General features: G+C 37.9%; 1 protein-coding gene across 1 annotated transcript in view; it reads right to left on the bottom strand.

Moving 5' to 3' along the window:
• Positions 1-15,135, bottom strand: part of PROS1 (protein S) — a 68,760-nt gene that overhangs the window by 21,743 nt on the left and 31,882 nt on the right. Inside the window, exons 4-8 of the mRNA XM_043892911.1 lie at positions 13,914-14,000; positions 11,095-11,217; positions 10,844-10,975; positions 3,894-4,019; positions 779-900 (exon numbers count right to left, since the gene is read on the bottom strand). Of these exons, the coding sequence (XP_043748846.1) occupies positions 779-900; positions 3,894-4,019; positions 10,844-10,975; positions 11,095-11,217; positions 13,914-14,000 (590 nt within the window). The remainder of the gene's footprint in view (positions 1-778; positions 901-3,893; positions 4,020-10,843; positions 10,976-11,094; positions 11,218-13,913; positions 14,001-15,135) is intronic.

Genomic DNA, 15,135 nt, shown 5'->3' on the forward strand with positions numbered 1-15,135 from the left:
CAGAAGCAAGTTGAAAAGATAGAAAGTAACAAAATTGATCCCTCTGAATTTTGATATACTTAAACCTCAACTAAACCCTACTCTGACAAAACTGTTTGCACCTGAGATTTTATGCACACTCTTGCAAGTACTAACATGCCTAAGGCATGATCAAACTTGTCAGAGTGTGATAAACAAAAGTAGACTCTGAAAAATGTTTTCACTGAAATTTCTATGAAAGATTTTTTCTCACCAAAAGAAGTATAAACCTTAGCTTTTTACAGTTGTTTAAGTAAACATACACATTGCATTTTCTAAAAGTACAGGCTTATACACATGAGCACTCTTGAACTGTGGCCTTGCAGCTTTTTTTTAATCCAGTCACTAATTATCCACATGCATGTTATGCCGCTTCAGTCCCGTCCAGCTCTTCGTCACCCACTGTGGACTGCAGCCCATCAGTCTCCGCTGCCCGTGGGATTCTCCAGGCAAGAATACTGGAGTGGACTGCCATGCCCTCCTCCAGGGGACCTTCCTGACCAAGGGAGTGAGCCCGCGTCTCTTATGTCTCCTGTACTGGCAGGCAGGTTCTTTACCACTAGCACCACCTGGGAAGTCCCTCACAAGGTTTACCAAATTACGTGGTCAAAATTAGTAAATAGATTCTGACTTATAGCCTGTTTTGGACTATAGCAATTAAGTAGAAATCTGTATTCTTATTTACCTCAACTATGTGGAAATAAGTACCTGGATCTCATTTTTAAAAACAGATGGGCATGTTAGTATTGCAAAGTGTTACCTCACAACTCTTCTGATCTTGGGCAAGTTTGAATCCTTTCTTTCCATCACAGTAACAAGAGTAACCTCCAGGGTAATTGACACAAAGTTGAGCACACAAGTTCTCAGAGCATTCATCCACATCTGGGGGAAAAGAGAACATAAATTTTAATATCTCCTGAATGTTCAGTCTAACAGAAGAAGGACTATTCTGATTTTAGTATAAGATAATCGGTGATAATAAATCCTTAGTGAAAGAAATTCTTTGACATCAAATCACCTTTATGCACTTGCCACAGAAATTTAAATGAGTCACAAATGTAATTTCAATTTGTTTATATGCCTGAATCAACAAATTAAAAGGATAACTTTCAGTAGTTAATTAATAAAGATATAACAACTATGCTAATTTTACGATTTTGAAGGAAAAAACAGAGTCTCAATGTAACTGTCGAATCTGATCATATGAATTCCATTGACACTTTCTTCTTAACTCTCTGCTTTGATGAAAAGGAAGGGGAAAAGAAGGAGTGGAGGGGAGAACAGGAAGACAGGGAAGGGAAGGGAAGAAAAGATCCCTTTTCTTTTTTTTTTTTTTCTTATTTATTTTTTCAGTGGGTTTCGTCATACATTGATATGAATCAGCAATAGATTTACACGTATTCCCCATCCCGATCCCCCCTCCCACCTCCCTCTCCACCCGATTCCTCTGGGTCTTCCCAGTGCACCAGGCCCGAGCACTTGTCTCATGCATCCCACCTGGGCTGGTGACCTGTTTCACCATAGATAGTATACATGCTGTTCTTTCGCAACATCCCACCCTCACCTTCTCCCACAGAGTTCAAAAGTCTGTTCTGTACTTCTGTGTCTCTTTTTCTGTTTTGCATATAGGGTTGTCGTTACCATCTTTCTAAATTCCATATATATGTGTTAGTATGCTGTAATGTTCTTTATCTTTCTGGCTTACTTCACTCTGTATAATAGGCTCCAGTTTCATCCATCTCATTAGAACTGATTCAAATGAATTCTTTTTAACGGCTGAGTAATATTCCATGGTGTATATGTACCACAGCTTCCTTATCCATTCATCTGCTGATGGGCATCTAGGTTGCTTCCATGTCCTGGCTATTATAAACAGTGCTGCGATGAACATTGGGGTGCACGTGTCTCTTTCAGATCTGGTTTCCTCAGTGTGTATGCCCAGAAGTGGGAGAAAAGATCCCTTTTAAATGAACGTTAATGTAATTCACAGAGACAGAATCCACCTGCCAAGCCAGAGATGTGGGTTCAGTTCCTGGGTCTGGAGGATCCCCTGGAGAAGGAAATGGCAACTTACTCTAGTATGCTTGTCTGGGAAAGCCCATGGACAGAGGACCCTGTTTGGCTATAGTCCATGGAGTCACAAAAGAGCTGAACACAACTTAGCACCTAAACAACAATGTAGTTAGAGATTAAATGACTATATCAAGAAAATATCACTTTCCATAATGCAATGATTAATGGTGGCAATAAATTTAAGGACATACATGTATTTCTTAACTTATTAAAGATATAGAAAAACAAAAAATCTCACTGTGCTATTACCTCCCGTTTCGTGAAATCTTCTCTATGGTCCCTGTCCCAATCCATACTTTAAGAAAATCACTCTTGAAAAGTTGTAATAAGATGTTTCAGCTTAGAAACACTTTAGAAATATGTAAGATCATTGAACTTTTAGATGAATATACCCTGTGATCTTTGAAAATTCCCAAACTCAAACACTGCTATAGCATAGTTTCCCCTTAAAATGAGAACCCCTTTGAATGTCTTAAAATAAAACTCCAAAATTAGTGAGCCCTCAATACTACTGAAATTGAATAGCATAACTAAAGTAATAAAATATTGTATATATGTATGTCACATCTATTTCTGCTTTACTGACTATGCCAAAGCCTTCGACTGTGTGGATCACAATAAACTGTGGACAATTCTGAAAGAGATGGGAATACCAGACTATCTGACCTGCCTCTTGAGAAACCTGTATGTAAGTCAGGAAGCAACAGTTAGAACTGGACATGGAACAACAGACTGGTTCCAGATAGGGAAAGGAGTATGTCAAGGCTGTATATTGTCACCCTGCTTATTTAACTTATATGCAGAGTACATCATGAGAAATGCTGGGCTGGAGGAAGCACAAGCTGGAATCAGGGATTAGTTTTAGTCATGATATTGGGCTTCCCTGGTGGCTAAGCTGGTAAAGAATCCACCTGCAATGGGAGAGACCTGGGTTCGATCCCTGGGTTGGGAATGTTCCCTGGAGAAAGGAAAGGATATCCACTTCAGTATTCTGGCCTGGAGCATTCCATGGACCATATAGTTCATGGGGTTGCAAAGAGTCTGACATGACTGAGAAATTTTCACTTTCACTTTCAGTCATGATATTAAACTCAATTTAAAATTTTAAAAAAAAATCAGAGGAGGATGCGAGATAATTTGTACATATCCATGATTAAAAAAAAATAACCCTATGATACATCTAAGCTATCTGGACAGCAGCACTGGAGTCAAATGAAGCAATCACAAGCTTCAAGGAGCTCTCCCAAATCCAGACACAGACATCCCTAATCACTGCTCCTCACGGTTTTAGAGCTTGGCTCTCATCTGGTTATGATGAGATTTTCTTTTTACATATATTTAATTACAATGGAGTTAGGTCATTTACTATTTTACAATAAAATGACAGACTTAAACACACACAGAAAATCATTGAAAAGCCTGGCATAAAACCAAAGATTTCTAACCACCTTGTTTTAAATATGTCTTCCTTCCTCTCTTGTGTGTGTGTGTGTCTGTGTTTCCTTTCAGCTGCTTTTTATTTTTGAATATTATGTGTTTCTTTTGCTTCTATCATATATGGGAGGTCTGCAATTCAAATACAGCTTAGAGGGCCATCAGATTGCACAGCACTGATCATGCATGCGTCTTACATACTTTTAATCTGGAAGGAAGCCATCACCACCCAACTGATCAAATTATAGCATGGATTTTATCACCTGAGAAAATCTGATTACTGATATCAAGGAGAACCAATGCTTCTCATTTCAAACCAGGGTGCCAACTCACCCCCTCCACCACCAATAATACCAATTGAACTTTACCGTCACAAGACTTTGATACGGGATTGTATTTGTAGCCTTCAGCACATTCACATTCAAAGTCTCCTGGGATGTTCTTGCACACAGCTGTGCCACAAATGCTTGGCTTTAAAATGCATTCATCCACATCTACAAATGAAACAAGTATATTAAAAAAAATTTTTCCCATACCAGAAGACACTAGCCAAGAACCCTTGATTTGTGTTTCCTGGGTCTAGTTTCATGTATCTAATAAGACAACAAAGTGGACTGGAAATAACAAAATATTAAATCTATCATCATGTTTTAGTTCACTTAATACAGTTTCTTTCTACAAATGCATAGGGAATTTGATTGGTGTCTGCTATTTCCTTGTAATCATGTAAAGGAAAAAAAGGCTTTAATTATTTTCTTATCTACCAGGTTACAGTATGAAAATAAATTGAAGAGACTCATCATATTCTTAACATGTATTCCTAAACACATGTTTCTGAAATATGATCTTAAAAGCTTATCTACACTGAAAAAAAAAAGCTTATTTACTCTGTATTATCACAAATATAAAAAATAGGATAAAAATGAGACGGCTCATCACTCTTACACCTTTCCTTTGGAAATGGACAATAGCTACATCTGCATACTACTATTACGGCTTAAATTATTCAAGAGTGATTCAAATTTAAAATGGGACTGGGTGAGGTCTTCAATTATTTATGAAGCCACAGCTAATCCAGGGTAAATTTTAACATTAAATTAATATTTCAGAAATTTGAAATTGCAACTAGTTACTGAATAAGTGACTGTGAAAAAAACAAGTGATAGAAATAGTTCAATAGAAATATAATTATTATAGTGAACTTTTCTCATCTGTAAAGAAAGCTGAGCACCAAAGAATTGATGCTTTTGAACTGCGGTGTTGGAGAAGAATTGACAGTCTCTTGGACAGCAAGGAGATCCAACCAGTCCATCCTAAAGGATATCAGTCCTGAATATTCATTGGAAGGACTAATGCTGAAGCTGAAACTCCAATACTTTGGCCACCCTGATTTGAAAAACTGACTCATTTGAAAAGACCCTGATGCTGGGAAAGATTGAAGGCAAGAGGAGAAGGGGACAACAGAGGATGAGATGGTTGGATGGGATCACCAACTCAATGGACATGAGTTTGAGTAAACTCCGGGAGTTGGTGGTTGACAGGGAGGCCTGGCGTGCTGCAGTCCATGGGGTCGCAGAGAGTCGGACATGACTAAGCGACCGAACTGAATTGAACTTTCTGATCTGTACTCTCTCAGGAAAGACAAGCTCAGAATGAAATCCAGATTTTCTACTTAAAAAAGCTGATAGTTTAATTTTTCCACAAATTGGCCAAATTTTCAGACATTTCTCTATTTAAAATAACCTGCACAAAAAATAAATGAATCAATTTACTGTGGCAAGTAAATTTTCCTGTATCTTGCTTGTATCAATGTCAATATCCTGTATGTTATAAGGTACTATAGTTTTGCAAGTATTCCTGTCTGGGGAAATTGGGTAAAGGGTGCATGGGATGTCTTTTATTACTTCTTACAACTGCATGTAAATCTATAATTACTTAAAAAAATACTTAATTTTAAAAAAAGAGCTATAAAATCCATATTTTTAACAGGAAGTAAAAACATGACTAAATTTATTTGATTTGAGGCATATTACAAGAACTCCTTTAAATTATATGAGTGTGGGTTATAGTATATACATTTTATGACTCTACACTGACATCTAATGTCTGATGAAAAGTTTTATTCTTGCATTTTTGGAAATTTACTGGCAACTTAATCCCAACCAAATCCACATTTTAAATAAAGGCCCCGTTGCAACAATTGTATATATATTCTTCTACTAATTGTGTACTTTATTGCTTATGTATCATGAACAAAACACTATGTAAATGAACCATACAAAAACATATGTACTGATAACAGAGACCATCATTTCTAAGAGAACTTTTGGTTAATGTGTATGAACTCAATGGCTAAGGATTAAATTGCTCTAAATTAAAATGAAAATCATAAATTCTTTAGCAGCACAAATTCTTTCAAGTATTTAGATGTTCAAGTACAAATGGGTATTATTTGCTTATGGAATGCGTATGGTATCCTTTCATTATGATGATTTTCTGTTAACTAGTGTTCTATTGATACTGGGTATTCTAAATATCTACCTCAAACACCTTCAAATAGGCAAACAAGAAAGATATATAATCTAAAATTGTATAATTGCTCATAAGAAATTGTTAGTTTATGCAGTTCACCTTAAAGTCACTTAACTACACTTTAAATGATATCATAGTAAATGACAGAATGATCTTGGTTCATTTCCAAGGCAAACCATTCAAATCACAGTAATCCAAGTCTATGCTCCAACCACTAATACTGAAGTAGATGAAGTTGAACGGTTCTATGAAGACATACAAGACCTTTTAGAACTAACAGCAAAAAAAAAAAAAAAAATGTCCTTTTCATCATAGTGGACAAGAATGCAAAAGTAGGAAGTCAAGTGATATCTGAAGTAATAGGCAAGTATGGCCTTGAGTACAAAATGAAGCAGGGCAAAAGTTAACATAGGTTTACCAAGAGAACTCACTGATAATAGCAAACATCCTTTGCCAACAACCCAAAAGACAATTCTACAGGTGGACATAGCCAGAAGGTCAATACCAAAATCAGACTGGTCATATTCTTTGCAGCCGAAGATGAAGAAGCTCTATACAGTCAGCAAAAACAAGACCAGGAAATGACCATGAACTCCTTATTGCAAAATTCAGACTTAAATCAAAAAAAGTAGGGAAAACCCCATGGCCATTCAGGTATGGCCTAAATCAAATCCCATTTGATTATACAGTGGAAGTGACAAATAGATTCAAGGGATTAGATCTGATAGACAGAGTGCCTGAAGTACTATGGATGGAGGTTTGTAACATTGTACAGGATGCAGTGATCAAAACCATCCTCAAGAAAAAGAAAGGCAAAAAGGCAAAATGGTTGTCTGAGGAGGCCTGACAAGTAGCTGAGCAAAGAAGAGAAGTGAAAGGAAAAGGAAAAATATACCTATCTGAATGCAGAGCTCCAAAGAATAGCAAGGAGAGATTTAAAAAAAAAAACTTAAGTGAACAATGCAAAGAAATAGAGGAAAACAATAGAATGGGAAAGACTAGAGATCTCTTCAAGAAAATTAGAGATACCTTGGGAATATTTCATGCAAAGATGGGCACAATAAAGGAAAGAAACAGTATGGACATAACAAAAGCAAAATATATTAAGAAGAGGTGGCAAGAATACACAGAAGAACTGTACAAGAAAGGTCTTAATTACCAGGATAACCATGATAGGGTGATCAACTCACCTAGAGCCAGACATCCGGGAGAGTGAAGTCAAGTGGGCCTTGGGAAGCATCACTATGAACTAAGTTAGTGGAGGTGATGGAACTCCGGCTGAGCTATTTCAAATCATAAAAGATGATGCTGTGAAAGTGCTGCACTCAATATGCCAGCAAATTTGGGAAACTTGGAAATGGCCATAGGATTGGAAAAGGTCAGTTTTTTCATTTCATCCCAAAAAAGGGAAATGCCAAAGAATATCCAAACTCTACACAATTCCACTCATTGCACTTGCTAGCAAGGTAATGCTCAAAATCCTTCAAGCTAGGCTCTAGCAGTATACGAACTGAGAACTTCCAGATGTACAAGCTGAATTTAGAAAAAGCAGAGGAACCAGAGGGCTTCCCTTGTAGCTCAGTTGGTAAAGAATCTGCCTACAATGCAGGAGACCCAGGTTCAATCCCTGGGTTGGAAGATCCCCTGGAGGAGGAAATGGCAACCCACTCCAGTATTCTTGCCTGGAGAATCCTATAGACAGAAGAGCCTGGGTTACAGTCCATGGGGTCACAAAGAGTTGGACACACCTGAGTGACTAAACCACCATTTGGGGGAACCAGAGATCAAGTTGCCAACATCCACTGAAACATAGAAAAAGCAAGGGAATTCCAGAAAAACATCTACTTCTGCTTCATTGACTATGCTAAAGCCTTTGACTTGGTGGATCACAACAAACTGCGGAAAATTCTTAAAAAGATGGGAATACCAGACCATCTTATTTGCCTCTTGAGAAACGTGTATGCAGGTAAAGAAGCAACAATCAGAATCGGACATAGGACAACAGACTGGTTCCAAATTGGGAAAGGAGTACGTTAAGGCTGAATATCATCACCCTGCTTACTTAACTTATATGCAGAGTACATCATGGGAAATGCTGGGCTGGATGAAGCCCAGCTGGGTCAAGCTTACAGGGAGAGATATCAACCTCAGATATGCAAATGACACCACCTTAATGGCAGAAAGCCAAGAGGAATTAAAGAGCCTCCTGATGAAGGTGGGGCTTCCCTAGTGGCTCTGGTGGCAAAGAATCTGCCTGCAATGCAAAAGACCTGGATTCGATCCCTGGGTTGAGAAGATCCCCTGGCGAGGGGAAAGGCTACCTACTCCATATTCTGGTCTGGAGAATTCCATGGACTGTATAGTCCATGGGGTCGCAAAGAGTCAGACATGCCTGAGCAATTTTCACTGGGCTTCCCTCACAGCTCTGTCAGTAAAGAATCTGCCTGCAATGCAGGAGACCTGGGTTTGATTCCTGGGTCGGGAAGATCCCCTGGAGAAGGAAATGGCAACCCACTCCAGTATTCTTGCCTGGAGAATCCCATGGACAGAGGAACCTGGTGGACTACAGTCTGTGGGGTCCAAAGAGTTGGACACTTAGTGACTTAGTGACTAAACTACTACTACTACTTGACGAAGGTGAAAGAGGAGAGTGAAAAAACTGGCTTAAAACTCAACATTCAAAAAATTAAGATCATGGCGTTCATTCCCAACACTCACGGCCAACAGATGGGAAACGATGGAAACAGTGACAGACTTTATTTTCTTGGGCTCCAAAATCACTTTGGATGGTGACTGTAGCCATGAAGTTAAAAGACACTTGCTCCTTGGAAGAAAAGCTATGACAAACCTAGACAGTGTATTAAAAAGCAGAGATATCACTTGGCTGACAAAGGTCGTCTAGTCAAAGTTATGGTTTTCCCAGTAGTCGTGAATGGATGTGAGAGTTGGACCATGAAGGCTGAGCATTGAAGAATTGATGTTTTTGAACTGTGGTGTTGGAGAAGACTCTTGAGAGTACCTTGGACTGCAAGGAGATCCAACCAGTCCATCCTAAAGGCGATTAGTCCTGAATATTCACTGGAAGAACTGATGGTGAAGCTGAAGCTCCAATACTTTGGCTACCTGACGTGAAAATCCAACTCATTGGAAAAGACCTTAATGCTGGGAAAGACTGAGGGTAGGAGAAAAAGAGGGTGACAGAGGATGAGGTGGTTGGATGGCATCATCGACTCAATGGACATGAGTTTGAGCAAGCTCTGGGAGATAATAGACAGCGAAGCCTGGCGTGTTGCAGTCCATGGGGTTGCAAAATGTCAGACATGACTGGGCGACTGAACAACAATAGTAAACTACGCTAAACGCTACAGTTCAGTGAAGGACAGACCACTCACTGAACACGAATTCAATTTAAGGATTTATGAAAGCAGACTATGAATAGAGTTGAACAAGATAACTTTACATTTTAACTTACTAAATTTTTTTACCTCATCACAAAAAGAGGAGAAGATGGGAAAGGGGTAGGGAGGAAGAGAGGGAAGAAGAAAGGAAAGAAGAAAAAAAGGGAAGGAAGAAAGAAGAGAAGAAAGAAAAACTTGCTCCCATTTTCTAAAGGTAACTCCAGGCTGGAAAATGTCATGTTTAGTTACCCACATACCTAGCACTTATATCTGAAGATTTAGTAAAAGACAGTTAAGCAATCTAATGGAAAAGATATCATGCAGAAAAAAGAAAGGCAAAATTTGGGGGAAAAAATATTTCTTTTTTTTTTTTAATTTATCTACTTTTTATTGAAGGATAATTTATAGAATTTTGCTGTTTTCTGTCAAACCTCAACATGAATCAAACATAGGTATATATATATATCCCCTCCCTTTTGAAACTCCCTCCCATCTCCCTCCCCATCCCACCCTTCTAGGTTGATCCAGAGCCCTTGTTTGAGTTTCCTAAGCCAAACAGCAAATTCCCATTGACTATCTATTTTACATATGGTGATGTAAGTTTCCATGTTATTCTTTCCATACATCTCACCCTTTCCGCCCCCTCCCTGTGTTCATAAGTCTATTCTCTATGTCTGTTTCTCCACTGTTGCCCTGTAAATAAATTTAAAAAGAAACACACTAGCAAAATGACTTAAAAAGCTAAATTAACTGACAGGAATTATTTAAGTCTGAAATTTTTTAAAAAAAGTTATGACCAGTGATGTGATCTTAAATGTATAAAGAAAAAGAAAAACCAGAGTTTCATCTTTTTCAAAAACACAACAGGAAATGAGGTGCAGGATGGAGGGTTTATATTGGAAATTAGAAAGGTATTTCTGACAAGGAAATATAAAATACAATGAAAGAAGTTACTAAGGATTGTGGTGATTTATTTGTAAACTGTAGATCTTATTGAAATAAAGGATATAAAAATCTACTACAGAGTCTGGAAGAAATAGGATCAACAATGATTTTGCAAATACTGTAGTATGCGAAGACTTGCATTAAAACTTCACTTTATCACCATATAATGAAACTCTTCATTAAAACATGTACATGTATCAATACACACATACATACACAATAAGAAAACAACAAAATACTCTGAAATAAAAAAATACCCGATCAACAATAAACTAAAGGCAGTCCCACAGAATCACAGGCTTCAAGGTGGATAATAATGTATACTTATTATAAACACTTAAAACTCAAGAGTTTTCTGTGAATTGCCTGGGGAGATTCCTCTAACTGAATTTTTGCTCTTACACAGAAAATACCTTTTTTTATTCTACCTTTTTTACTCTTACCTTTGCAGTCCTTTTTATTTGAAAGCATAACAAAACCATTTTTACAGGAACAGTGGTAACTTCCAGGTGTGTTTACACAAATCTGGCTGCAACCTGCATTTACATTTGCAGGATCTTTGCATTCATTTATATCTAAAAAGGAGAAAACAGAGTACTTTCAAAGTAATAAAGCCTTCTGAGAACTTTTCAGGAAGTCAATTCCGATTGGGTATGTTATAAACACCCACACCTGCTGGGTATGCTATACATACCAGACTCACACTTTTCTCCTTGCCAACCTGATTTACAAATGCAAGTGAATGTCGCTTGGCCATCTTTGCAGCTCAAATATCCATCTTCATTGCATGGCAGAGGATTACACTGGTCCGGAATGGCTGAAGGAAATACAAATCTATTTAATTTTTATAACACACCACAGTACAATAGAAATTTATGTCCTTTAATAGAAATCTCATGAACAAAGTCTGTGGTATGTGGAAAAAAATACTTAGTCCTTCAAATACTATTTCAAGAAGAAGAGTGGATCTATTAAACTTTTATAATTATTTCTGCAAAAGGAAGCTACTTTTTGCTTAAATCCACTCTTTTTTTAAATACTTTTATTTATTTATTTTTGGCTCTGCTGGATCTTCGTTGCTGAGCTTGGACCTTTTACTAGTTGCTGGGAGCAGCGGCTACTCTAGTTATGTTGCCTAGGCTTCTCATTGCAGTGGCTTCTCTAGTTGCAGGGCAGAGACTCGACTGTGGGGCTTCAGTTCCACAGGCTCTAGAGCACAAACCCAACAGTTGTGGTGCACAGGCTTAGCTGCTACCTGCATGTGGAATCCTTCTGGATCAGGGATCGAACCTTTATCTCTAGCATTGGCAGGTAGATTCTTTACCACTGAGCCACCAGGGAAGCCCCACAACTACTTTTATATTTGCAAATATACACAATAGTTAATAATTGCAATTTAATATTCTTTTTACATATATCACATTATTTGATCCTTAAAACAATTTCATGAGGCAAGCAGAAAAATAAAACCATTCAGTTCCAATAGAAAAATTTGAGACTTCCAATTTGGGATAATATAGAATAACAGAGGGCCTTTCCTGGTGGCTCAGACTGTAAAGAATCCACCCGCAATGCAGGAGACTCGGGTTCGATCCGTGGCTTGGGAAGATCCCCTGGCGTAGGGCATAGCAACCCACCCCAGTATTCTTGTCTGGAGAATCCCCATGGAAAGAGGAGCCTGGTGGGCTACAGACCATGGGGTCTCAAAGAATCAGACACGACTGAGTGACGAAGCACAGAACAGAATAACAGGGACCAGATTTATTCTCCTGCTTTAAATAAACAGAACTCTAGTCAAATGGTTTCAGACATTGGGCAACAGGCAGCAGAATACTGTGATTTTTAAGGCAAGGATATTTCTCTCATAAAATGTCACAGCACTTCATCACTATCTTAAATGATACGCCCATTTGTTTCTTGATTTATTTATGGTCTCTCTCGCCTCACTAGACACTGCAAAGGTTCCTGGCTCCTGCATATTCCCATACCTGTTTCTCTAGCCTTCCTAGCCAACTCTGAAAAGTCCTTTCATCTTTCTTTTTACATTTTCCTTTCCTTAAGTTAGCAAAGCAAACTGTTAATTGCAAACAAAAACAAAATTTTATTTTAATTTAACTAAAATCTAATCACTGAACTTTTCAGAAAATGTCCCCATGAAAGCAAGTTTTCTGTAAATTATTAGCAATTTATTAGGTATTAGTTATGTGTGTGTGCTCAGTTGCTCAGTCGTGTCTGACTCTTTGTGACCCCATGGATTATAGCCCACCAGGCTCCTCCGTCCATGAGAATTCTCCAGGCAAGAATACTGGAGTGCCCTGCCATTTCCTACTCCAGGGGATCTTCCCAACCCAGGGATCAAACCCACATCTCTTGCGTCTCCTGCATAGGCAGGCGGATTCAGTACCACCGGGATATCTGGAAAGTCCAGATATTCGTTAAAATAATATAAAACAGGTTAGTCAAGAAATTATAAAATTATTTTTCTGTCCTTTGGTAAATTAAAAAAATAAAGTATGAATTAAATGTACATGTTCAGGTGAACTGTTTTACTTGTGAAGTTACAACTAATTTTGCATTATAGAAAATGCAGATAAGTGAATATCTCAATAGTACCAATGCTGCATGTAAAATATTCACTGGACAAACATCCCAATTTACATGTTTCAATTTCACCTTTGTCTCTGCATGTCAGGAAATTGATAAACTAGAGACAAATAATTTACCAGATTTATCACTAGGCCTTACGTGAACTTCAGAGGGAAAAGGCTAATTTGATATCACAATATTTTACACATTTATATCCACATTTATACCAAATGTGGTATACCAATAATTATACCAATAATTCCACATTTCCACATTTATACCAAAAGTCAGAAAAATAAATGTGGCTCCCCTGTGATCCATTAGTCAACTGTAACATTTGGTCATAAGTACATGATTATGCAACAACAGTCAAAAAGCTCTTGGGAATAAAATTCTGAAGCCAATGATGTAAAGCTTGGCAAACAAGGACCACTTCAATTTAAAAATAAGCTAGAAAATTCATTTTAAGCACATTTACATCTGAAAACACATTCCTCCAGGGAGTTCCCTGGCAGTCCAGTGGTTAGGGATCTTCCTTGCTGTGGCCGGGGTTCAATCCCTGGTGGGGGGACTCAGATCCCACAAGCTGTGCAACATGGCCAAAAAGAAGAAAAGAATTCATCTTGTACATTTCTGATACATACACATTATATGATACTTAAAAGTTTAAACTAAGTGAATAATGAACACTGAAAGAAATAATTATTTGGCCAATTTGATCCAGCGCTAGAGCCATGTGGCATACCCCCTCCCCCCAAAAAAACACTATTCCTCAAATGTGTTTTGAGAAAACTTCCTCACTTGGCCTATAGCCAGCCCTTCAAGGGCTCATTTGTTGATTTTTAAACAGCAGTTATATTTATACGGTGTACTTTACTTGCAGGTTTTTGTCGTTTTGTTTTTTAAACTGATGGTAGAAGTGTTTACCATTGACACAGCTCCTCAGGTCAGGGTAAGTATTAGTTGACAGACGCGCAGTAGTGAATAATCCAGCTCTGAAAGAGCCAAGACAACCTGTAAAACACAAACAAGTGTCATCTTAGAGCCGATACACTTCACTTGATCTGAAATCATGGTAGAAATTATCCAGAGCAATAGGATATTTATGCTTCTGTGTATTGACATGATTCAGCAATCAAAATGCCAATCCTAAATGTCTCCATCCACCTTTTTGAAAAATCAAAAATCTACAAGCAAGATTGCAATATATACACAATCATGAAAAACATATTTATAGAAGCTTCTCTTTGGAGAAGAACCTTAAAGCCAGAAGGGGAAAATATCTTGGATTAGCAAAGAAATTTATTGCCACATAAATCTATGTTCTTAATTCTGTAGCAGAGACCTAAAATCACCCTCAAATTTGTAGACCAGAGCCTAATTTAGAAATTGTCTATTGTTAAGTGAATAGAATGAGTGAGTGTTTCTGTTTGTTTTAGGCAACTTCCAAGTCTTCCAATGTTGCATAGAGATTAATAAAATAATGTTTGTATCAATCAATATTACAAAGCAGGTTTACTTTATTCATTTTATTTCTTAATACAACTTTGTGAAATTAGATCCAGCAATCTGGCAGAAATAAGATGAAAAATAGAAATAAAATACGTATGGACTTTAACCAGGGGTCATTTAAGACCAACAACATAACATTTCTTCACAGCCACTGAAGACAACATTGTGTGTATCAGTTCATTGCACAGATAGGTGTAAGTGCTCACTTGCTAAGTTCTGTCTAACTCTTTGCAACCACATGGACTGTAGCTCACCAGCCTCCTGTCCACAGGATTTCCCAGGACAGGTACAGATAGTCACTAACGTACTAAAAAGGTGGTGCTTTGGTTATCTTTTGCTGAGCAAAGACTCCCAAAATTAGTGGCTTATAAAATAATCATTTTATATTACTTATGATCTATGTATCAAATATTTAGAAAGGGTTTATTAACTTAAACTGTTTGTCTCTGCTGCACACAGGACCAGTCAGGGTGGCTGGGGCTGGAAGACCCACTTTCTGGATGACTTTTCACTCACACGTTTAACAGCACAGGCTTCTGGCATCTCTGTCTCCGCACGGTACATGCCATGCTTCAGGGCTTCTCCACAAGGTTGCGTTTCCCTGAGTACGCAGTCCTAAAGTGGCACTGCTTTTGTG

Source organism: Cervus elaphus, chromosome 31 (genome assembly GCF_910594005.1).
Source record: "Cervus elaphus chromosome 31, mCerEla1.1, whole genome shotgun sequence".
NCBI classification, from domain to species: domain Eukaryota; kingdom Metazoa; phylum Chordata; class Mammalia; order Artiodactyla; family Cervidae; genus Cervus; species Cervus elaphus.